General features: G+C 38.6%; 1 protein-coding gene across 2 annotated transcripts in view; it reads right to left on the reverse strand.

The window, feature by feature from the left end:
* Positions 1-13,591: 13,591 nt before the first annotated feature.
* The window catches only part of IDO2 (indoleamine 2,3-dioxygenase 2), a 46,028-nt gene continuing 33,356 nt past the window's right edge, over positions 13,592-26,263 (reverse strand). The window contains exons 7-9 of one of the 2 annotated variants that reach the window (XM_045588860.1): positions 21,706-21,757; positions 15,522-15,670; positions 13,592-14,296 (exon numbers count right to left, since the gene is read on the reverse strand). In XM_045588860.1, the coding sequence (XP_045444816.1) occupies positions 13,941-14,296; positions 15,522-15,670; positions 21,706-21,757 (557 nt within the window). In that variant the 3' untranslated portion in view covers positions 13,592-13,940. The remainder of the gene's footprint in view (positions 14,297-15,521; positions 15,671-21,705; positions 21,758-26,263) is intronic. The other variant, XM_036458035.2, reaches the window with a different exon arrangement.

The raw sequence follows: 26,263 nt of genomic DNA on the forward strand, positions 1-26,263 counted from the left end.
CCTTCTAAAAGAGGCTTATAATAGCTAATACTACATTTTACCTTAGTTGGACCATGATTTCCAGATATTTCATCAAACATGATTCTAGATGATGTGTTTTTGTTGTTGCTGTTTGTTTGTTTAATTTTATATGAGATGAACATTTAAATTGATGGACTTTGAGTAGATTGTTTTTCATAATATGGGTGGGCTTCATCCAGTCAGTTATAGGTTTTGTAGAACAAAGACTACTTCCCCTAAGCAAAAAGAAATTGTGCCAACAGTTGGCCTTTAGACTTTAACCACAGCATTGGCTTGTCCCTGGGTCTCCAGCCTGCTGGTCTACCCTACAAATTTTTGAATTATTATTCTCCATAATCACATGAGCCAATTCTTTAAAATAATACCTCTTCTTTCTCCTTCCACTCAAAGCGCGCGCGCGCGCACACACACACACACACACACACACACACACACACACACTCCCTCTTGGTTCTGTTTATATGAAGAGCACAAACTAATATAAGTCACTAATTAAGAAAGCTCAAATAATTATAAGGCATTGACAAGGAATCTATGGGTCAGCATACATTTGGTAAACCTTCAAATTGAACATTTAAATGGTACATGCTCCACCTATATGCAGAACTGGACTTCTACAATACTTGAAGATACAACCTCTCTAAGCTGGGAAGAAAGTATGAATTTCCCTCCACCTCCACTTGGTCCTTGGCAGTAAGGGTGAGTATACTGAAAGCAACTATTTTCTGAAGGCCAGAATGTGTAGACCACTTGTCACACTCAATCTGATGGTCGGAGGGCAGACTTACAAGCAAAGTTCATACTTTTCTGGCATGAGACAGTTAGGCAATCCCCAACCCTGATGTTAGTCAGGGTCTGGGTAAAGTACAGATGAACATCCAAAAGCCATTAATACACTTATATAAAAGTTATAAATCAAGCTAGAACATCTACACTAATAAAAGGGTAATATGCTGCTAAAACTTGTTTGGCTCAGTGGATAGAACGTTGGTCTGCAGACTGAAAGGTCCCAGGTTTGATTCTGGTCAAGGGCATGTATATTGGTTGTGGGTACATCCCCAGTAGGGGGTGTACAGGAGGCAGCTGGTCGATGTTTCTCTCTCATCGATGTTTCTAGCTCTCTATCCCTCTTCCTTTCTCTCTGTAAAAAATCAATAAAATATATATTTTTAAAAGGGTAATATACTAATTAGACCAAGTCAACCGGCCATCTTCCACACATTTGACTTCCTTCCAGACAAAGCCATGGTGGTGGGGCCGAGGCAGAGGTAGTTAAGGGTGATCAGGCCAGCAGGGGAGGATAGTTGGGGGCAACCAGGGTGTGGATTTATTCTACAATCATTGTGAAACTACTGTGTATTACACACTACAACTGATTTTGGTTATATCCAGGTAAGTGCAAAATAGAATCCTGTCACAGCATCCTTTGTAGTTCTTATCATTATAAAACAAAATTACAAGTCCTAGAGATGGGTGAACCTGTCCTGGGGTTTGATTCTGGGCTGGTTTGGCAATTTCTTTGTTTTCAGTCATAATTTGCATCTTACACCCATATACATAAACAAGTTATTCCACATGTGCTACAAGAAAAGGGTTCCTGTAGACTTCTTGGTTAAATGTATATGGGGTCTCCTTTCCATTCTCCTTGGAACCTATGGAGTGGAAGAGAGCAAGTTTCCCACTCCCCTGTTTCATTTGTCTACAGTTGTTTTCTTATCCAGATCCAGGGGGTAATCTGGCAGCCAACAAATTTGTATTAGCTTTACTTTTCATAAAAACACTGCAAGGTAGACATTATTATCCTCATTTACACATGTGATTATTATGACTCAAATGTTAAGAAAGATGAATGGAGACCCCCCCATGGAGGCTGGGAAAGAAAGAAAAGCCTGGCTGTGGGTGAAGATCAGAAAGTAAGAGGGAGAGAAAGAGAGAGGGAAGCACCCACGCGGGCTACGTCCCTGCCCGGAGCTACCTACCAGCTTGGACGGGAAACCTCGCCATCTTGAGAGGGAGATAGGATCGTGTCAGAGGCCTGAATATCCACAGCCACACTGACCACCAAGCATTTGTGACCCCCAGAACGCGGATCCCAGGCGGCGCGAACACCTGGCTGCACTGGAGTGCCCCACTGCTCAGCCAAAAGGTCAGATTTCGTAGGGAGAGGGTGGAGAGTGCTTGCGGTGAAGACAAAAGCCTGCGCGCACAGAGCGAGCTTGTGGAAGCTGGAGGACAAGGGCGGTGATTACAAGTAGAAGCCCCAGCTGTTGGGCAGTTGTCACCCGTGAAAGTGGACGGGGCTCCTAACAGGGGAGATATCTAAAGAGCAACACATTTGGATCTGCCTCAGAGGGATATCAGAGAGTTGCGGGAGATTGAAGTTGCTCGGACCTGCCCCCTTCCCCCCTCCGTAGTTCCTGCTTCAGAGAGGACAAAAAAAAAAAAAAAAAAAAAAAAAAGCTGGAGAGGCTCTAGGAAGTCAACCTAGAAACACTGCCCACAGAGGCTAATCCACAAATTGACTCTAGTGTAATAAAAACAAAGCAAAACCTGCCTAAAAATCAGGACTGGATCAGAACAATAGAGGAAGCAAATGACCTTCATTACTGCAAATTTTATTTAAATTTTTGAAAATTTTTTTTTTTAATTTTTAAATTTTTGTTTTTTATTTTTGTTTTCATTATTTGCAACGTTTACTAAGAAACTATTTTTTTTCTTTTTCCTCACTTGATTTTATCTTTATAATTATTACATTGTATATGTAATCAACATTATTACTACTACTAATTTACCTTTTTCATCTTATTTTCTTTTGTTTATTTTTATTATTTTTACTTCATTTGATTATATATATATTTTTTTTATTTTTTTATTTTTTTTTTAATTTCAGGATTACTGTTCTACAGTCTTTATCTATCCTTCTCCAACGCTTTATTCTATTGTATCTCAACCCTACCTTTATGCCTTCACCTTCTTTCCGATCTTTTCCTTTGGTACCCCGTTTATCTTAACCCTTGCCTGCTCTAGATTTTCCCCATTCCTTCTGTCTACCCCTCCTAAAATTTCACCCTACTTGTATATATCTAATTTCCAACTACCTGCTCTAAACCCATTCACACCTCCCTCGCAGTTGTCCTAAAAACAAAACAAAACGAAACAAAAAACAGTCTTTCTCTCTAACTCTTTGAAGTTGTATGTTGAATGTTAACTATACTGAAGTTGTATGCTTTTTGTTATAAGATTGATTTGCCTATGCTTTTTGTTTGATTGTATGTCTTTGTTATTCTGGGTTCTAGTCAACACAACCACCCTTATTGGTGGTTATTAATATCGCAAACACATTTCTATTCAGTGCCTTGTGTGTTGTACCTGGTTGTGTTGTATTTTGTGCCTTTAAATCAAAGCAGGAGAGAGAGAACTACACAACCAGACATCCTAGATCATGGGGAGACCAAAAAACACCCCGCATATGAAAGAAAAGCAGGCTTCACCAGAAAAGGAAGTAAACGAGATAGAGGCAAGCAACATACCTGAGCAAGAATTCAGAGTAATGATCATAAGATGGCTAAAAAGAATGGAAGACAAATTTGACAATATGAGTAAGAACCAAGAGGAAATGAAGAAAAACCAAGAAGAAATGAAAAATGACATTGCTACTGTAAAGAACTCAATAGAAAGCATCAAGAGTAGATTAGAAGAAGCAGAGGACCACATCAGCGAGCTAGAAGACAAGATGGAAAAAAATACCCAATTAGAACAACTTCTGGGGAAAAAAATTAAAAAACAGGAGGAAAGTCTAAGGGAACTTTGGGACAATACAAAACAAAACAATATTAGAATAATAGGGGTTCCAGAAGGAAAAGGAATTGAGGAAGACATGGAAAACGTATTTCAAGAAATAATGACAGAAAACTTTCCTGAGATAGAGAAGAAAAAACCCACACAAATCCGATGCTCACAGAGTCCCAAGCAAAATGAACCCCAGAAAACCAACCCCTAGGCACATTATAATTAAGCTGGTAAACACCAACGACAAAAAAAGAATTTTAAAAGCAGCCAGAGAGAGACAGAAAGTTACATATAAAGGAACCCCCATCAAACTAGCAACTGATTTCTCCACAGAAACTTATCAGGCCAGAAGGGAATGGGATGAAATATACAAAGTCATGCAAAGGAAGGGTCTGAATCCAAGAATACTATACCCAGCAAGGCTATCAATCAAAAGTGAAGGTGAAATCAGGAGCTTCACAGACAAAAACAGACTAAGGGAATTCATCTCCACCAAACCAGCAATGCAAGAAATGCTAAAGGGTCTACGGTAAAATTAAAGAAATAGAAAGCAAAGAAGGAACACAGGGGTATAGAATAAAAATGGCGTCAAATAAGTATCCATCAATAATAACTTTAAATGTAAATGGACTAAATGCTCCAGTCAAAAGACATAGGGTGTCGGATTGGATAAGAAAACAAGACCCATATATCTGTTGTCTACAAGAAACCCACCTCAGAAAGAAAGATGCACACAGACTGAGGGTGAAGGGATGGAAAAAGGTTTTCCAGGCGAATGGAAATGAAAAAAAAGCTGGGGTAGCAATACTTATATCTGACAAATTAGATCTCAGAGTGAAGGACATAACAAGAGATAATGAAGGCCACTTCATAATACTAAAGGAAGCAATCTAACAAGAAGAAATAACCCTGGTAAATATATATGCACCCAACACGGGAGCATCCCAATATATAAAAAAACTGCTGGAGGACATTAAGGGAGAGATTAATAGCAATACAATTATAGTAGGAGATTTTAATACCCCACTATCACCCTTTGACAAATCATCTAAACAAAAAATCAGCAAAGAAATATTAATCCTAAATGACTCGCTAGACCAGATGGAATTAATCAACATCTTCAGAACATTCCACCCCAAAGCCACAGAATATACATTCTTCTCAAGCGCACATGGGACATTCTCAAAGATAGACCACATTTTGGGACATAGGCAAAGTCTCTTCAAATTCAAGAAGATAGAAATCATATCAAGCATCTTCTCAGATCATAGTGGCATAAAACTGGAAATTAACTACAATGAAAAAAATCCAAAGAAATCAAATACATGGAGACTAAACAGCATGTTATTAAACAAGGACTGGGTTACCAAAGAAATCAAGGAAGAAATTAAACATCCTGGAAACAAATGACAATGAAAACACAACTATCCAAAATGTATGGGACACAGCAAAAGCACTTTAGAGAGGGAAGTTCATATCCCTACAAGCCTATTGCAAAAAACTAGAAAAAATGGTAACAAATGATCTAACTCTACAACTCAAAGAGTTAGAAAAAGAGCAACAAGAAAAGCCCAGTGTAAGCAGAAGGAAGGAAATAACAAAAATCAGAGCACAGATAAATGACATAGAGACCAAAGAAACAATACATAAGATCAACAAAACCAAGAGCTGGTTCTTTGAAAGGATAAACAAGATAGATGGACCTTTAGCCAGGCTAACTAAGAAACAAAGAGAGAGGACCCAAATAAACAAAATCAGAAATGAAAGAGGTGAAATAACAACAAATCCCGCTGAAATACAAAGGATTGTTACAAAATACTATGAACAACTCTATTCCAACAAACAGAACAACCTGGAGGAAATGGACATATTTCTAGAAAAATACAAACTTCCAAGACTCAATCAGGAAGAATCTAAAAATCTCAATAGAGCAGTGACTGGAGAAGAAATTGAAACAGTCATCAAAAAGCTTCCAGCAAACAAAATCCCAGGGCCAGATAGCTTCACAGGAGAGTTTTACCAAACATTCAAGGAAGAACTAAAACCTATCCTCCTCAGTCTATTCCAAAAAATTCAAGAGGAAGGAACACTTCCAAACTCCTTCTATGAAGCCAGCATCATTCTAATACCAAAACCTGATAAAGACAACTCAATGAAAGAGAATTACAGGCCAATATCCCTCATGAACATAGATGCCAAAATCCTCAACAAAATTCTAGCAAATCGTCTCCAGCAGAGCATCACAAAGATCATATGATCAAGTAGGATTTATTCCAGGAATGCAAAATTGGTACAATATCCGCAAATCAATAAACGTGATACATCACATAAACAAATTGAAAGATAAAAATCATATAGTCATATCAATTGATGCAGAAAAAGCATTTGATAAAATCCAACACCCTTTCCTGATAAAAACTCTCAACAAGGTGGGAGTACAAGGATCATACCTCAACATAATAAAAGCTATATATGATAAACCCACAGCCAACATCATACTCAATGGGCAAAAACTAAAACCATTCCCTCTACGAACAGGAACAACACAGGGATGCCCACTGTCGCCACTCCTGTTTGACATAGTACTGGAAGTACTAGCCATTGCAATCAGACAAGAGGAGGAAATCAAAGGCATCCAAATTGGAAAAGAAGAAGTAAAGTTATCCTTATTTGCAGACGACATGATATTGTATATAAAAAACCCAAAAGACTCCATTAAAAAACTAATTGACTTAATAAATGAATTTGGCAATGTAGCAGGATACAAAATTAACGCCAAGAAATCTATGGCATTTCTATACACCAACAGCGAATTTATAGAAACAGACTAAAAAAGCAATTCCATTTACCATCACACCAAAAAAATTAAGATACCTAGGAATAAACTTAACTAAGGAAGTAAAGGACCTATATGCGGAAAACTACACAACACTGAAAAAAGAGATAGAGGAAGATGTAAACAGATGGAAGAACATACCATGTTCATGGATTGGTAGAATCAACATCATCAAAATGTCCATTCTTCCTAAAGCAATCTATAGGTTTAATGCACTCCCTATTAAAATACCAACGGCATATTTCACTGACCTAGAAAGAACTCTCCAAAAGTTCATTTGGAACAATAAAAGATCCCGAATAGCCACAGCAATCCTGAGAAAGAAGAGTAAAGTAGGAGGGATCTCAATACCAGACTTCAAACTGTATTACAAAGCCACTGTTCTCAAAACAGCCTGGTACTGGCACAAAAACAGACATATAGATCAGTGGAATCGAATGGAGAACCCAGATATCAATCCAAATTACTATGCTCAATTAATATTTGACAAAGGAGGCACGAATATACAATGGAATCAAGACAGTCTCTTCAATTAATGGTGTTGGGAAAATTGGTCAGATACATGCAAAAGAATGAAACTAGATCACCAACTTACACCATTCACAAAAATAAACTCAAAATGGATACAGGACTTAAACATCAGACGGGAAACCATAAAAATACTAGAAGCATCCACAGGCAACAAAATCTCAGACGTATGCCAAAAGAACTTCTTCACTGATACTGCCCCTAGGGCAATGGAAGCTAAAGAGAAAATAAGCAAATGGGACTACATCAAAATAAAAAGCTTTTTTATAGCAAAAGAAACTATCAACAAAACAACAAGAAAGCCCACTGTGTGGGAGAACATATTTGAAAATGTTACCACTGATAAAGGTTTAATCTCCAACATCTACAAACAGCTTATACAACTAAATAAAAGGAAGATGAATGATCCAATTAAAAAATGGGCAATGGATCTAAATAGAATATTTTCAAAAGAAGACAGAAGGAAAGCCAAAAGGCACATGAAAACATGCTCAAGGTCACTAATTATCTGAGAGATGTAAATCAAAACAACAATGCGGTACCATCTCACACCTGTCAGAATGGCCAACATCAACAAATCAACAAACGACAAGTGTTGGCGAGGTTGTGGAGAAAAAGGAACCCTCGTGCACTGCTGGTGGGAATGCAGATTGGTGCAACCATTGTGGAGAACAGTGTGGAGTTTCCTCAAAAAACTGAAAATGGAACTCCCATTTGACCCAGTAATCCCACTCCTAGGAATATATCCCAAGAAACTAAAAGCACCAATCAGAAAGGATATATGCACCCCTATGTTCATAGCAGCACAATCTACAATAGCTAGAATCTGGAAACAGCCTAGGTGCCCGTCAGCAGATGATTGGATCAAAAAACCATGGTACATCTACACAATGGAATACTATGCTGCCATAAAAAAGAAGGAATTCTCATCATTTGCAGCAACCTGGATAGAACTAGAGAACATTATGCTGAGTGAAATAAGCCAGTCAATAAAAGAGAAATACCACATGGCCTCACTCATTTATGGACATTAAAAAACATTATAAACTGACAAACCAAAAGATAGATATAAAGACAGTAAAGCAACAAGCAGACTGTAAAATTACACCAGGGAGAGTAGGGAGATCTGGGGGAGATAAGAGATCAACCAAAGGACTTGTATACATGCATATAAGTACAACTAATGGACACAAAACTCTGGGGAGGGAGGGTATGTGGGGGGGGAGGGGGCAATGTTAAAATATGTACACAGATAATAATTTAATAAATTAAAAATTAAAAAAAAAGAAAGATGAATGGCTTATGTTGTAAATAAACAGCAGAGTGAGACTTCAAATGTATATTTGTCTGATTTCTAAGCTTAGTTGCCATTCCCTCAGACTTACAATAGCATCTATACTAGTAAAAGAGTAATATGCCAAATTGACCAGGAGACCTTCCAGAGATCTTCAGGATGTCCTTCCAGACAAAGCCTGGGCTTGGCTGGCCTGCAAACTGCCCCCAAATGGCCCTCAGCTCCTGGCCCAAGCCAGCTACACCCGCCAGTGGGGACCCTCACTCTGATGGAGGCATAGCTCGTCTGCAAACCTCCCCAGCCCCTGGCCCAGGACAGCACCGCCCCCAGTGGGGACTTCCAAACTGGGGGTATGGCTGGCCTGCAAACTGCTCCAAGCCCCTCGCTCAGACTGGCCCCACTCCCAAAGGAGACCCCCTTCAGGACAGAGCAGCCATCTCCACCCGTGTACCAGGCCTCTATCTATACTCATAAAAGGGTAATATGGTCATTAAACAGGGACACCTTCTGGGGGACCTTCAGGACGTCCTTCCAGATAAAACCAAAAGGAAGAGTGGTTACGGGCGATCAGGCCAGGAAGGGAGAGTAGTTGGATGTGATCAGGCCTGCACGGGTTGGGGGGGTGAGGGGAAAGAGGGGTGTGCAGTTGTGACCGAGCAGGTTGGCAGGGGGGGGGCAGTTGGAAGAGATCAGGCTGACAAGGGGGGGCAGTTGGGGGTGAGCAGGCCAGCAGGGGGGGGGGGCAGTTGGGGGCAATTAGGCCAGCAAGGGGGAAGTTTGGGTCAAACAGACTGGCGGGGGTGGGGGGCAGTAGGGGAAAATTAGGCTGGCAGACTGGGGCATTTGAGGGTAAGCAGGCTGGGGGAGAGGGGTGGCATTGGAGGCAATCCAGCAAGCAAGGGGGGAAGTTGGAAGTTGGAGGGTTGGAGGTGAGCAGGCCGGCAGGCAGAGTGATTAGGGGCTGTCAGGCAGGCAGGCAGGTGAGTGGTTAGGAGCCATCAGTCCTGGATTGCTAGAGGGATCCCAGATTGGAGAGGGTGCAGGCCAGGCTGAGGGTGCAGGCCAGACACCTTCCCCACTCCTCCCGATGCACTAGTCCTCATACAATACTAGTAAAATAATTTCTACCTTCAATAAGGAATTTTTGTTTGTTTGTTTGTTTGTTGTTGTTTTGTTTGTTTTTTTACTGATATGAATAACTTTTGTCCCTATAAATTTTGAGAACAATGTGTTTTCTTCTGTACTGGTGTCTTTACTTGGTTTTATACTATCACTTGTGATAAAACAAAAAATGGCATTTCCTAGCCCAAGAAATCAAGCTTGATGCATGAATTAAAAGTTAGTTCATTGGGTCCTGGCCAGTGTGGCTCAGGTAGTTTAGCATCGTCCCATGCACTGAAAGGTCACCAGTTTGATGGTCACATGACCAGGTCACATTGCAGGCCACATCTCAGGTAGGGGTGCATGTGGGAGGCAACCTATTAATGCTTTTCTCTCTTCCTTAATCCCTTCCTCTATTTCTTCTTTTTTTTTTTTTTAATAGATTTTATTGATTTTTTACAGAGAAGAAGGGAGAGGGATAGAAAGTCAGAAACATTGATGAGAGAGAAACATCGATCAGCCGCCTCTTGCACATGCCCCACCGGGATATGCCCGCAACCAAGGTACATGCCCTTGATCGGAATCGAACCTGGGACCCTTGAGTCTGCAGGCTGATGCTCTATCCACTGAGCCAAACCGGTTTCGGCCCCTTCCTCTATTTCTAAAAAATTAGTAAAAACATTTTTAAAGTTAGTTTAATGTAAAATAAAATACATTTGTTTGCATTTGGATCATTATTGTGTAGTGACATCAAACTATACATATCTAAAAGTTTTGAAAGATAAGGCTTTGTAAATGTCTTTTTTTCCACCCCATTTATTCTATCTGGTTTTCCATTGATTCAACATTTATAGGAAATCTGCTCTGAATTAGACTCTGTGGTCTCTTTGAGTGGGGCTTACATCTGTTGAAAGTATACAAATTGAATTGATTCTTTGCAGTTCTGTCCTCTAAGGGACAGGTCAGAGCCACATTTGGTACAATTCTAGATTTAAATCCTTAAGTCCACATGTGTCCACATTATTTTAAGAAAATTCCAGGTTATTTCTTGCTTTATTTGCTTGTTTTAAGGTCATATCCCCCCCCCTTCTTTCCCTTCCCCTCCTCTCTCTGTCATCAATCTATATCTGTCATCTATGAAGCAACTGTCTATTCATCAGTCTCTATATTTATAATACAAGATGTTTATTTGACCAGGGACAAGTTTTCAGTGGTGTTGGCACTGTGAACTGGTGGGGTTTTGTTTTACAGTGCAGGGGAAGATGTATAATTTTAGTGGAATAGCCAGCTTGAGAACTCTTGGTTCCTCAGGTGAACAGTCAATGCATAGATTGTCCCTGCATGTCCCTAAGAAACTTGTCATGAGTGCAGACATGATCTTTGACCTGCTTCATGTCTGTGTTCTCCACAAGGGACTGGTGTCCAGTGTGTAGAGGTGGGAACACCATCCCTGGTTTTAAGCTTTGGGAGTTCTGTGACCCTGTGACCAGCTGCTGTGATGCTAAGGTCCTGTAACTGACCTCCTTAATACACCTGTGATGCACAGTTGGCAGACTACGTAGCTCTTCATGGTATCACTTCTCAAACTCTGAAGAAAAGACTGGTTGGGATTGGAATATGCACAGCAAATCACACATTTCTTATCTACAAAGATGTATATAAATGAATTCTTCTTCTGTTGGATCTGATTACATGAAAATAGCTATGCTTGTGGTTTTGATATAAATATTTATTGGTATGCTTAAGAAGAAAAATAATTTACCAAGGAGATTTTGTTCACAAGTTGAGAGAAATGAGGTTTTGATTTTATTGTTTGAATTCTGTATACAAACAACTGTGCAAAGAGCGAGGTGTCTAAGCTTCTACTGATGTTTTATTATTTATTAATATGAAAGTGATGGCTTTAAAGAAGGTAAAATTCATCGTTAGTGATGAGATTTTTAAAGCATAAAAGTATCATTTATATCATCAAAAATTGTTATTCTATTGCTCCACACAGTAATTACAATGTCCTTTCTTTAACAAGAGCGTAAACCGTGGCTCTGAAAAATGAATCAATTTGTCATTGTAAAATGTGACAAAGCTGGAACACACACCCAGGTTTTTCAGCTCTTTAAGCCTGCACTTTTGTCATGTTCTATTTTCCAGCATTCCCAATGATAAAAAATAAATGGTTGTTTTATTGCTCTGCAGACTCTGTGAGTCCAAGAAGCTTGAGGAATACAGTGTGCTCTCCTGAAGCCCTGGGCCGCAACTCACAACCAAATAAACTTTTATCGCCTTTTTCCTCCTTGCCAAGAGCTATCTCTTCTGTTACTTGTATGCACCCTGAGACCAATATGATCATCTCGATTTTGTAATAAATAGGAAGCTGAGGATTTATGATTTTTTTTTGAAATTGATCAAAAGCCAAGTTGTTGTTAAAAATGGAGATATCAGAAATCAAACACAGGTCTTATTTTAAAGGTCACGATCTTTTCACCTGAGAATGATATAGAAAAGGGACCATGTCTTGAATCATTAATCAATGTGCTTCTCTCCTATTCCCCCATCTAGACTAGTTGGTCTCCCTCCTTGGACCATAGCATACACTCAGCCCACGCAGTGAAGGCAGCCTGGGTTTATTGATACCAATGTAGAGCAGTTGGAAAACAAACCAAAGAGAAGTAAGCATATCCATGCTCATTTTCTGAGTTTCATAACAGACTTTTCAAACACAAGACAAAGAACATATGGAGAGAAAGGCTTTTTGAGTTATGAGAGCCTAGGTCTTTGAGCTGAGATCCTGACCTAGGCAGTAGGCAGAAATGATGCTGTAAAACCCAGGGTTTTCTTTTGGCCCATTCTGACTAGAAGGTCTGGCTCCTATCATGCTATACCTTCTTTTTTTTTGTCAGACCAACCCCTTGAAGGATATGGGGCAATAGGTGCCTTCCTAGGAGGATAGGTACCCCAAGTGGAATATTCTGGTTCATTGCTTCTTACCAAGGATCCTGAGAGTTAACAAGAGTCCAGAAGTCCTCTTCCTCCCCACACACCACCATGACACTAGCGAATGAGTTCCGAGCAGACACCTTGAGCTAACCTTCTAATCTCCCAATACTCCTGGGAATATTGAAACTAGTCAAATGTTTTCTCTAAGTAGTATGACCAGACCTTAAGGGCCAAGAATCTGAAAGGTCTCTTAGAATAAGACATGCTGTAAGTTCCATTTGACAAGTGCCTACATGTAGAAGGGGACTGCTTAGCAGACACTATTATGGACAGAACCCCCCACCCCCGGTCAGTTAACTCTCCGTGATGCCCCAATGCTAGATCAGTGCTGTGGAATTTATATACTATCCCAGCTACGTGTATATGCATAATGGGGAACAAGTCTAAATTAGTGGAGTTTACCCTAAATAGACAAGATGAACATTTTCTAGCTTTGTATTGTCAGGAGAATGAGACCTTGTAAACATGTGAATTTACTCTTTATTCCCACTTCGCTCATTTACTTTGAAAGGGTTAATTATTTTAAAATTATTTTAAACTTTCAGTGTAAGGAGAAAGAATCATTCTCCTAAAAATAAAGAAGGAAACTAAAATAGAATTTGCACATTGATGAATCATGTGAAAAAGTCTCATCCGTTCCCATGTCATTATTCATTTTCTTATTGGTGACTTCCAAGTCTTGCTGTCACCTCAGCTTCCGCTATCCTCTACATCTCCACAGATCAACAGGTGCAAGGAGGTGAGGGCTGGAGTGAAACTTACTATTGTACAATACATTGTTAAGTGAATGAAGGAATGCATGAATATTTAATTTGTGTGTTTTTCCCCCCAAGAAATCTAAAAGGTGGTCTGTCCACAGGCATTGGTTTTCCATCACTTTGCAAATAGAATAGGGATACCCTTGCTCCTATTTTTTTTAAGTATATTTGATTGATTTTTACAGAGAGGAAGGAAGAAGGATAAAGAGTCAGAAATATCAATGACAGAAAATCATTGATTGGATGCAACCAAGGCACAAGCCCTTGACCAGAATCAAACCCAGGACCTCTCAGTCCGCAGGCCAATGCTCCATCCATCTAGCTAAACTGGTAAGGGCCCCTTGCTCCTTTATAGATTTCTTAATGAGGGAGTATCTGAAATTATTTGCTACCATCCAGTGATCATGTGGAGAAAACAAAATTTATGGTCATGAAAATTCTCCTCTGTGAAGGCCAACAGGTCTCAACAAAGAAGAAGATGAAGTTCTATAAAACAGGAACAGGAACAAGCTGAGGTCGATTCTGGGTTATTCCAGACATACCCTGACCTTCATTCTCCAGGCCCATCTGCCCTCTGGTAGGGCATTTGCTGGTTTGGCATCACCAGGAGAGGCCTTTCTTACCCACTTTGGGGGAGGATTCCTTCTAAAGTCTTATTTCTGACACTCTTTAGAAAGCTCAGAACTGTGGTTCCTCCTGTGCCCCTGTCTTCTAAGGCCTGAGGTGGCCCTGGGAGATGGCTTAGCTTCCTGCCTTTTGCTTTGGCTGCAGATGTGATAACGTATTTGGTCACCATGGTTATGTGATAGCTGCGCAGGTCTGCCAGGGCCTGCACACACTGGTTATAGGCTGTCAGGAGTGGGCCATTCTCGGAGGATAGGACATGGTCCCTCAGTGAAGGACCTGACTGGATGGCTTCTATGAAGGCTTTATGAGAAGGTGGCATGTAGTCCCTCATGTTGAGCAGAAAGTCACCTGAAAGAAATAATCCAGACCAATGTCAAAGCTCCACCTGGGAAGGTAAGAGAGCCAATATGCTTTTCCAGACATCAATACAGCAAAAAGTGTTGTTATCATGCTAACTGTCCAATCTATTTGCTGGCTCTTTTGCTAATAGACTTCAAACACACAAATGCACATTCCTTACTAATGATAGGTGACAGGGAAGAGAAAATGAAGTAAGCACAGCTCAGATAACTGAGTTGGAACTATCTCTATCATGGTATAAATGTTTACCATATGTCAAATGTGGGCAAATTATATTGTTAATCATTCTGAGAGGATATTTACATATGTGAGCATAAACTCTTAAACTAAGTAGCTAGATTATCTGCTGAATTTTATTTCTTAAATGTTTTGTTTTGGAGGGAGTGCTAAGGAAGAAGAAAGTAATAGGGTTTATAAAAGCAAAAAGATAAAGAATGAGCAATTGTTTTAATTACAATCTCTTGAAGACAAATTGTTTAAAAACCTAATCAATTGATATTTATAAGAAATGTAGATAGATAGTAATCTATAGGAAACCCATTCTGTGTTTAATATTACACATGGTACAACACCTACTAACATCACGAAGTCAAAATGCATGCAAAAGTCTAGTTTTAGAAAACTGACTTCTGCAGATGAAACTACAATAGACACTCTGACATCAAATTCTAGTCTTTGTTTTTCTAATTCAACTTGAAACCTCTGTACTATGAAGTGGTTTTAGCAGCTGTTAAATATTTGGCTCAAGACTGACAGGTAAGGAAATGAGCAATTTGAAATTTCTAAAATGGTTGCCCTTTTCTCTTCTGATCTAAATAAAATTGGCTTGAGGTTGCACCATCTTCATGGAGGAGCTTAGAAGCATCAGGGGCAACATTGAGACTTATCAACAAACTCCAGAACTCTCCTTCATTTTAGAGCAAGGAAGCCATTGCCTAAAGTTCCAAACAAAACTGCAGTGAACAGCTGGAAATATAGCAATGTTTTAAGATTTGGAAATGAAACCCAATTTCCTGCTGAGACCTGATATTAATTGACTTGACACAATAACATGTGGTAGGCACAGAGTTTCCCAGTTAATTTGGAAAAGTATAGACTTCGTGACATTTTAAGTTACACTTGGTTTTATCAATTTGTAAAAACACCTCTGTTCTTCTCCCTGTTAAGAAAGAAAGAAAAAAAAAGGATAGACAAAGAAAAATGTCTGGCTTACCACTTTCCTTGCTATGGTGAATGCCCAAGAACTCATCAAAGGCATGAAGCACTGTGCTCTGAGCTGCACTCCCTCCAGAGTATTTCAGGGGCTTCGTGGAGACTCCTTCATATATCAATCCCACAGGCATTGCTGGGTTATCTTTCCATCTAAGCAAGAGTAAAAATCAGAAAGAAGTAGGTGCTTAGAGTTAAGAGTATATTTTTCTAATATAGAACCAGAGGGTGAGCAATAAAGCAAACATGATTTGATGGCAATTTTATGGCAAAAGACTAGATATCTTTGTAGGATATGTACTTAAGCATCATCTTGACCCCAATTTCATAACAGGACATAGAATGCAGCCCTTCTCCTCCCTCATTTAAAGGAGCTTACAAAGTAATAAAGAATAGAGAATGCCCAACTGGTGTGGCTCATTGGTTGAGCATTGACCTATGAACCAGATCACAGTCTGATTCCCAGTCAGAGAACATGCCCAGGTTGCAGGCTTGATGTCTAGTGAGGGGTATGCAGGAGGCAGCCAATCAATGATTCTCTCATATCATTGATGTTTCTAACTTTCTCTCTCCCTCTCCTTTCTTCTTAGAAATCAATAAAATTCTTTTTTTTTTTTAAGAATCTCTTATCTAGTCATAAAGATCACATCAGTGCTTATCAACAGGAACAAAGTAGGGGCTCCAGAACAATCTTCACTTCCCCTGATAAAATAGCCTTGATGACTTGATAATTTCACTAGTAGAGATTTGAAAACACACATACAAACACACACACACACACACACACACACTCATACATATAAATACATGCATACACACACCTTTGCCCTTCCCTGAAACAGTTTTAACAGTTGTCATATTAAACTATCATTTCTAAATGCTCCCTGACTTTATGGGAATGTCTTTATCAAATGCTCTGTTGATGACATGTATGTATACTAAGAATACGACTAATAGAAAACAATACAAGCCTTCAGAGTACCAGAAGCAAAGTTCAAGGACATGTGGAAGGACTGGAAGAGAGACTTGGTCATTCTCAGGTTAAGTGGGTTTTTCTCCCCTCTCCTCTTTTTTCTTTTCTCCTTTCTTCCCTTCAGTCTCCCTAATTCCATTTATCTTTTTGTCTCTGGATATCTCTCTTTCTACCTCTACTATTATACTCATTTCTGTCTGCTTTTTTTTTTTTTTTTTTTTTTTTTTTTTTTTTTTTTTTTTTTTTTTTTTTTTTTTTTTACCAAGTCTTAAATAGTCACAGAGTGTAAGTGGGTGGCTCCATAATGAGACAAAAACAAGAGCACCAAGAACACATGTATTTGTACTTACAACACTTTACAGTTTATAAAGCACCTTCACATTCATTTTTTTTGTTTGACCTTTTTTGAGTAGATCAAGACAGGTATTTTTAAGCCCATTTTGCAGATAAAGAAATAAAGACTAAGCAGTTCATTCTCAGGGCCACATTGCTAGGGAACAGAAGAACCAGAACTTAAATCCCAAACTTGAAATTTTCTAGTTTCATGTTCTCAGAACCTGCACATGTGGATTTCTACTTTTCCCAAGAAATAGAATCTTTTTCTCTTATTACCGGGAACAAACTACTCCCAGTTGTTAACAGTTTAAATAACAGGCTTACGTGATGTCTCGCCTTCTTCCCGTAGTTCTAAAAGTCATTGTGCTTCAGAGAAAGAAAACACATCTCATACACAAGAAAGCTGTAGACTGGCCACTCAGCTTGCTATTCATGACCTTTTTTACATATTTCTCTGAGGCAGGAAATGCTACAAGAAGCTGGATTGTTTTCTTTTGGGGTTGTTTTTGGTTGGCTGTACTCTGGTTTTCACTGGAGGAATATCAGAGTGGCTTTGCGGGGGAGGGGGGGGGTGGTGGCTGTCACTCTTGAAAGGAATGGAGCACAGAAAGCAGTTTGGAAACCAAGCAGGAAAAACAAAGGAAGGCTTCTGAATGTAAAAGTGTAACATGCTGTGCGTGTTAGGAAAGAGGGCTCTGTTTTAGGCAGATAGAGAATTTAATCTCAGCTGTTATGTGCATTAACTGTGAGCCTTGGCTTAGTTCAATCTTCTCTGAGCCTCCACTTCCTCCTCCACATACCACAAGTATCCACCTTATTGGGTTTTTGAGAGAACTAATTAAAACAATACTTGCTCAATGCCTGGAATACATTATTAAGCATTCAATAAATATCAGCCATTTTAGAATGTTATTCAGAATAAGTGGATCCCTGTTCTCCCTTTCATTATTCTGTTACTTTGTACCAATCCTCTGAGTGTTCCTGCTCCTAATTTGCATCTACCTCCTAAAGCTGCTGGGAGAAAGGAATGGGTTTCAGAGAGGTCTCACGACTTGTCAAAATTCAGAACAGTGGTGGGATAAAATTTCTAAACATTTTCTGTGGAAGAAATATGGAAGATGACTGATACTCTGTAGTAAGTGGACCAAATACAATAACCAGCCTGCTAAATATCTGCACAGGAATGAACATGTTCTAAACTGACCTCCTGATTCTTCACCCTTTTGCCAAACTTGACCTGCCTATAGTTTTCCCTAACAGAAAAACTGGCAGTTACATCTTTTCAGCAGAGTTGGACAAAAGCATAGAATCTTCTTTGATTGAACGCTTTCTTTTCCATTCCATGTGCACTCCAATAGCAAATCTTGTCAGACTTTATCTTCAATCTGTATCCAGACCTGGCCATCCTCAATGCTTCTACTGTTACCATCCTAGTTAAAGCTACCACCCTGAATTGTAGTAAAAGCTCCTTAAATACTTTCCATTCTTCAGTTGAAATCATCTATTTTCCACTTAGAAGATAGAGTGATGAATTGAAACTTAAGACAGATCATGTAAGTCCTCCCAAACTTGCCAGTGTTGCCCATCTCACTCAGAAAAGAAGCTAACAGGTCCCTGCAAGACCTGGTCTTCCACCAGCACATGTATCTTTCTCATTCTCCCCAATATTTACTCCAAGCACTACTGGCTTCCTTGCAGCTACTCCTCCATGACAAACATGCTCTTGCTTCAGGGTCATTGTCATTTCTTTTCCTTTTGCTTGCAACAAGTATCTAGGTGGCTTATTCCTTACTTCTTTCGGGTATCTGCTTAAATATCACTTAGAAGTGTATTTATTTAGCAACAAATAAACAGACAAACTTTGGCCACCACAATCCATGATGCCTTATATCTTACTTCACATTTTCTCATATTGTTTATTGTTTTAATGTATCTTGCATGATACTTGATGTTATTATATTTATTTTTCCATCTACCTCCAATCATTAAAATGTATGTAAGTTCCCCCCAAAAATTAAGTTGCTATTTTGTTTTATTGCTTCATTGCTAAGACCTAGAACTGTGTCTGGAAAATGAATCAGTGAATAAAACATATAGCATTCTATAATTAGGTATTATATCTAGAACATGTAGACCCACATATATTTCTTAAAAAGACCTGGCCAGCCTAAAAGAGTTATCAAATGCTCAAATGGTGAAGACATCAATCTCTTTTTAGTGCCCTAACCTGAAGAAGATATGTTGGAGCCCCATAGAATACCAGAAGAGAAAATACCAGTGTAAAAATCAAAAAAGTAAGAGAAAAGCATCTACTTTTACTAGTAAAACCCACATATTCTCTGTCTATAATGACAGTAGTTTGAGGAAGGGAAATTGAGTTCTTGTGAAGAACCCACGGATTGCTCCCATGCATTCTCAGGCCCAAATTGCTGTTTGTGAAGGAAAGAATTATTTTTCTTTCAAATCTCTGTAGGCAAAATTATTTTTAGACTTCTTGTAGCATATTTCTAGGAAACTCAATAGAAGCAGACATTTAAAAGGAAAAGAAAATGAGATGACATTATTTTTCCACAGGGACCATTAGCCTCCTGAGAAATTTAATATGAGTGGGAAATAAAGATAAAATGTTTCATCTGCAGATGAAATCTCTCAACTCTCCTAAATAAAAAAGCTTTAAAAAGTCAACAAAAATAGTAAATCAAGTATAGAACAGATCAAGAACACAGGAGCAGAATTAGATTTTTCAGGACAAGCCCATTGGGAATTATCAACAATCCAGATGTTCTTGGACATCTGCACTTACCAGTGTACTTGGGACTTGGGACTGGCCACTGAGTTTAGCTATATGGGAAATATTTTTGAGGATGAGAATCAGAGGTGAGACACTGATAAAATGCACCATTGACCCAGAAATTATTTTAATGAAAACAAAGTCACCTTCTGGTGCCTTTTTAATTATGATAGATAGAATTCAATAAAAAAAAAATATTGTCACAAGATTCCCATTCTAATTCCCAGAAATGTTAATATTATGAGATTTCAAGCCTATATATATGATATATCATATTACAAAAGGACTTTGCAGATGTGATTAAGGTTACTAATCAGTTGATCTTAATATAGGAAGTCATTCTAGATTATCTAGATGAGCTGAATCCAATCAATATGTCCTTAAAAGCCGAGTTTTCTCTGGTTAGTGACAAAAAGGAGAAGTCAGAGAGATTTGAAGTACTAGGAGGATAGGAAGTGTCATTGCTGAGACAGAGGAGACCATGTGACAAAAAATGCAGGAGGCCTCTGGAAGCTGAGAACAGTATTCTCCCTGATAGTCAATAAGGGAACAAAGACCTAAGTTTCAAAACCACAAAGAATTAGATTCAACCTAAAATGTGAGTGAATTAATTCTTCCCCAGATTCTCAAGATAAGAACTCAGTCCAGCAGATACCCTAACTTGGCCTTTTGAGACCCTAAGCAGAAAACCAAGTGGAGCTCACCCTGATTTCTGGCCTATAAAAATGTATGATAAAGTGTATACTTTTAAGTTGCTAATTTAAAAGTGTGGTAATTTGTTATTTAAAAGGAAAATTGATAAAACTTAGAGAACCAAGTGAAGCATAAATAGATTTTTCAGAAATAGGTGCTTCCTAAATCCCAGTCTATTTTAAAACATTTTTAAATGAACTTTTTTTTTGTCTAATCCTACCAAAGCATATATTTGCTTAATATTTGTTGCTAGAATCTTTTCTCTACTGTCAGATCTTTTCTTGACCCTGACTACATGAAAAACATACAGAGAATGAGAAGAATTCTATATTGGAGAGCATTTTGAGAAACAGTCCCAAATCCATATCTGTCACTCCTTTTTTTCTCCCTTTTTCTTCATAAACTATTTATTACTCTCAACTTATTCTATAGAAACCTTCCTGCTTTTATTCTCTACAGTGAGAATAAGTGAGAAATCCCCACCCAAGCCGCCCTCCCTTAGAAAGGGAGGTCACTTTCTCACATTCCAGACCTAACCAATCTATAGAAAATACTTAGTACATGTTGTCACTCTGCTTTTGCACCAATGCATTATGTCACTAAATCAATACATTTATTGATTTTGGTATTTGGCATGTTTCTTGTTTTATCCAAGTAAGCTTCAGATTCTATCAATAGCACTTCAGGCATCTCCTAGCTCTATACACATGGCACACTAGATGATATTGACTTCACATTTTTTACCACCTCCTTCCACTACTGCCATCTTTCACTTTTCAGCATTAAAATCACACACACACACACACACAAACAAATTCAACTTCCTAAAATGAATAGGAAAATAATATAATTAAAATATGTCATTGTATGACTAATGTATTTAAAAAAGAACTGCAAAGAGTAGAGATCTATTTTTGGAGAGATTATAGGTCATGTGACCAAAAAAAAGTATACAGGAATATGAGGAAATGGCTTAGTGTAGCCATCCTAGGAATGTAATAAGAAAGCTTTCCAGTTACTGTCTATACCTCCATCTGTTTTAATAACAAGGGGAGGGAATAAATATAAATGATTGAGCTTTGTGTGTGGCATATTGGGCTTTTTCCCCCCCTTTCTGTCATCAAGATCGGGTTCTAAGAAAGTAAATACACATGAATCTAATATGAGAGCCTAAGGGCAATTACTCTAAACTTAAATATTCAACCTTTAGTGCCATTTGCCATGCAGATGTTACTCCTCTTCTTTTATCCAAGAGTGGATCTAGGTGACTACTTTGCTAACAATGGATATGTGGTGTGTTTCTTACTCTAGGAAGCTTATGTCAGTTTCCACCCCCCATAAATTTGGAAAATGCTACAGAGACCTCCTGCAGGAAAACAGTTGAACTGTACTTACCCAGAGAGAAAGATCCGGATGACTGCATAAAATATGTCTGGATCTACATAATCTGAAGGAGCAATCAAAATGTGAACTTTACTACAGGCGAAAAAAGCAATTGGTTACATGTGCCTGGGCCCTGCTGAGTTCCTGGGGCTGCTTCTCTATCTGATCTGCATGGAAACCTGGAATGAAAGCTACAAGCAAGAGGTGGATGGAATGTTCTCTTCTGTAATTGTCCTCATTGGCTCTTGCAGAACTTTTAAACTATTCCAAATGCTGCCCTTTTCCATTTGTGGTACTTCCCCTTTATCTACTTAACCACAACAAAAGGAGAGGTCAAGGCCATCTATTTAAAAATTAATAATTTAAACAGACATGATGTTTGAGAGAATATGGGAAGTGGAAAGGAGAAAGAATTACCACTCTCAAGGCTTTCACAAGAAAGGAAAACTAAAGCCATCTCTGCTCAAGTGGAGTTCTATATAGCCAACAAAGGACAGAGAAGTGGAGAGTCCCTTGTCTGGCTGGGGATTGCCACACCAGGTCAAATACAGATTCATTTAGCTCCACATTTAGCTTCATTCATTAAGCTGTGCAGCTATTTTGAATCTAAGCCAATGCTTATGGGTAATTGCTTTCATTAAATAATAAAAATTATATATAAGGAAGCAAGTTTTCATATTTGTAACATTTCTTTTAATCAACTTTTGAGGATTGTTCTCTTTCTTCATCTAATGGGGTCCCTCTGTGACTAAGCATGCTCCTGTCTATCTCTCTTGGTTTCTAAGAGGGGAAAAACACACATCTCTTTTTTATGATACCTAAATAGTGACATCTCTATACCATCAGTTTTTCTTTTGCTACCATCACACCTACTCTCTGGTCCTCCAAACTCTTGTTTTTTTTCTAAAGTCCCATGACTTGGGTAACTAATGTCTTTCTTCAGCCTTAGGGTTTCCCAGTGCTCCTAAATGGTGTTATAGTCTCTCATTCTTCTGTGACAATACTCTCCTGGACTTTTTTTCTGGGTGATATTTCTGGGTTTTACTCATTTGGTGCTCTTTGCCCCCCCACCCCCCAAAAAAATATTAAGTACACATTTTTCAAAATCAATAATGACTACTTAATTTTCACCCAACTTATTATATTTAATGAGAAAAAAATCAAATGATCATTTCAATAGATGTGAAATGTTTTTGATGTAAAACATTTCAATGTGCATGAAAAAAATCCATTCATGGTAAAAAAAAAAAAATTGAGTTAGCTAATTAGGAATAGTACTACTCATCCTTGAATTGATAAAAGGAATCCATAAGAAGTCTTCAGTATACATTATACTTAATGTTAAAATATAAAAATGTAAGTATTTTAAAATGTGAAACAAAACAAGGATCAGCATTTCCATTCAATACTATATTGGGAGTCTTAGCAAGAAGAATGAGAAACAAAATTAAACAGAAATAAAAGTTATAAGTATTGTAAATGAAGAAAAAAGAGAACATTATTCTCAAATGGGTTTTTTCTATAGAAAACCCAAATAATCTCTACATAATTATCACAACGAATAAGAGTGTTTACCAAGGTGCTAGATTTAAGGTTAATGTTCAAAGGAGTGATACCATTATCATAGTGGGACTGTCTTTTGCCAATGAATGCTGATTTAGACAGTCACCCATAGACAAAAGAGCATTTGTGGAAGTCCAGTTCAGCAAAGCCCCAGCACACCACTACAGTAAAAATAATAATAATAATAATAATAATAATAATAATAATAATTTGAGGATATTGAATGCACTAAAGGGAGTAAGAAGAACATTTCACTTTACCTATATCATGCTCCCCACAAGGAGACATAGCTCAGAACCAACAGAGAGCTTGTTGTCCCGCAAGAAAAAGTGAGAGCATTTGAGTGCCCAGCTTCCCCAGGTACACGGAATGCATCCAGAGACCCACTTCTTTCTCACCATATCCAGAATACTAAGGGGGGGTGGGGAGATAAGGTGTAGCTGTGAGAGTGCCAGAGAGGGCTCTTGGAGGGCAGTACAGGGATGCAGATCTTACTGACCATCTCACAGACTCCCAGAAGACACCCTCCCAGGAGCTGATAGGAATGCTGAGCTTGAAGATCCCCCAACTGACCTCTGAGCTCCCTTAGTGTTCAAGGTGCCTTACACACATGCCACACACCCTCATGTGGCCACTTCCTTGTGTGCATAGCTGAGGAAGGAAAGAGTGAGCCTTTGTGAAGAAAGAACAAAGTAGGAAGCATCGTGCTCCCTGATTTCAAACTATAATACAAATCTATAGTAATCAAAACAACAAGGCCCAGCTGTCCTGGCTCAGTGGTTGAGCATCTGCCTATGAATAGGAGGTTATGGTTTGATTCCTGGTCAGGGTATATGTCTGGTTGAGGGCTTGAAACCCAGTGTGGGGCATGCAGGAGGCACCAGATCAGTGATTCTCTCTCATCATCTATGTTTCTATCTCTCTCTCCCTCTCCTTCTCCCTTCCTCTCTTAAATCAATAAAAATATTTAAAAACAAATACAAAATATGGAGTTGGCATAAAAAGATACACAGATCAATAGAGCAGGATTGAGAGCCCAGAAATAACTCTAACAGTCACACATATATGGACAATTTATATAGGGCAAAGAAATCAAGAACGTACCATAGAGAAAAGACAATCTCTTCAATAAATGGTGTTGGAAAACTGGATAGTTACACAGAAAAGAATGAAATTAGACCACTATCTTAAACCATACTCAAAAATTAACTCAAAATGGATTAAAGACTTGAATGCAATACCTGAAACCATAAAGTTCATAGAAGAAAACAAAGGCAGGAGGTCTCTGACATAGGCCTTAGCAATATTTTAGTCTGAATTCAGAGGCAAGGGAAACAAAAGCAACAATTTAAAAAAAAATGGGACTGCATCAAACTAAAAAGTTTCTGCACAAAAAGGCAACCTACTGAATGGGAAAAGATATTTGCAAATCATGTGTCTCTTAAAGAGTTACTATTCAAAATATATGAAGAACTCTTACAACTCAACAACAAAAAGCAAATATCCCATTTTAAAAAGGTCAGAGGATCTAAATAAATATATATATATATATATATTAAATATATTTTTTTGATTTTTTACAGAGAGGAAGAGAGAGGAATAGAGAGTTAGAAACGTCGATGACAGAGAATTATCGACCAGCTGCCTCCTGCACACCCCCTACCGGGGATGTGCCCTCAACCAAGGTACATGCCCTTGACTGGAATCAAACCCGGGACCTTTCAGTCCACAGGCTGACGCTCTATCCACTGAGCCAAACCGGTGCCGGCTAAATAAATATTTTACAGAGAAGATATACATATGGTCAACGGCACAGGAAAAGATGTTTAATACCACTACTTATTAAAGAAATATGAATTAAAACATGATGAGATATATCACCTTACACCTGTTGGCACATTTCATTGTCAAAAATATAAGAAACAAGATGTTAGAAAGGATGTGTAGAAAAAGGAAATCTGATACACTATTGGAAGGAATGTAAATTGGTACAGCCACTGTGGAAACAGTGTGGAGATTACTCAAACATTTAAGAATAGAACTGCCATGTGATCCAGCTATTCCATTTCTGGGTATTCATATAAAAAATAAAATCACTGATTTGAAAAGATATATGCACTACTATGTTCATGGCAGCATCCTATCTAATAAAGAGGGAATATACTAATTAATTGCCACGCCCTCAAAGATGGCAGTGCCCACAGCCATAAGATAGTGGTGCCCTGTTCCCTCAGCCCCACTGGGGCAGCACACAGGCACACAGGCAGGCCCGGTCTTGCCGCATGCCTGCCTCCAGAGTCCCCCAATCCCCTCTGCACCCCCAGCCGCCCAGGACCGCCCAAGGCTCAAGTAATCAGGGCCCACTGAGGCTTGCACTGCCAACAGTGGCAACAGCAGAGGTGTGATAAAGCATTACCCCCGCCCGCTGATCTCTGGGTCACCTCCCATCCCTGAGGGCTCCTGGACTGTGAGAGGGCAGTCCAGGCCCCCTCCAGTGCATGAATTTTCATGCTTCAGGCCTCTTTCATATATATATATATATATATATATATATATATATATATATACACACATATATATGTATGTGTGTATATATACATATATATGTATGTGTGTGTATATATACACACACACACATATATATATATATATATATATATATATATATATATATATATATATTACTCAACATAAAAATGAATGAAATCTTGCTATTTGCAACAACACGAGGGTATTAGAGGGTATTATGCTAACTGAATAAGTCAGATGAGGAAAGACAAGTACCATATGATTTCATACATATTAGAATCCAAACAAAACAAAACAAATGTACAAACAAAACCAAACAAACCCATAGATACAGAGAACAGACTGGTGGTTAACAGAGGTTGAGGCTTGGGAGAAGTGGGTGAAGGGAATTGGTTGCATGGTGATTGTATATTAACCAGACTTTTGGTGCAGACCACTTTGTAGTATATACAGATGTGAAATTGTGATGTTATACACA

This window comes from Pipistrellus kuhlii, unplaced genomic scaffold (genome assembly GCF_014108245.1).
Source record: "Pipistrellus kuhlii isolate mPipKuh1 unplaced genomic scaffold, mPipKuh1.p scaffold_m20_p_3, whole genome shotgun sequence".
NCBI lineage: Eukaryota > Metazoa > Chordata > Mammalia > Chiroptera > Vespertilionidae > Pipistrellus > Pipistrellus kuhlii.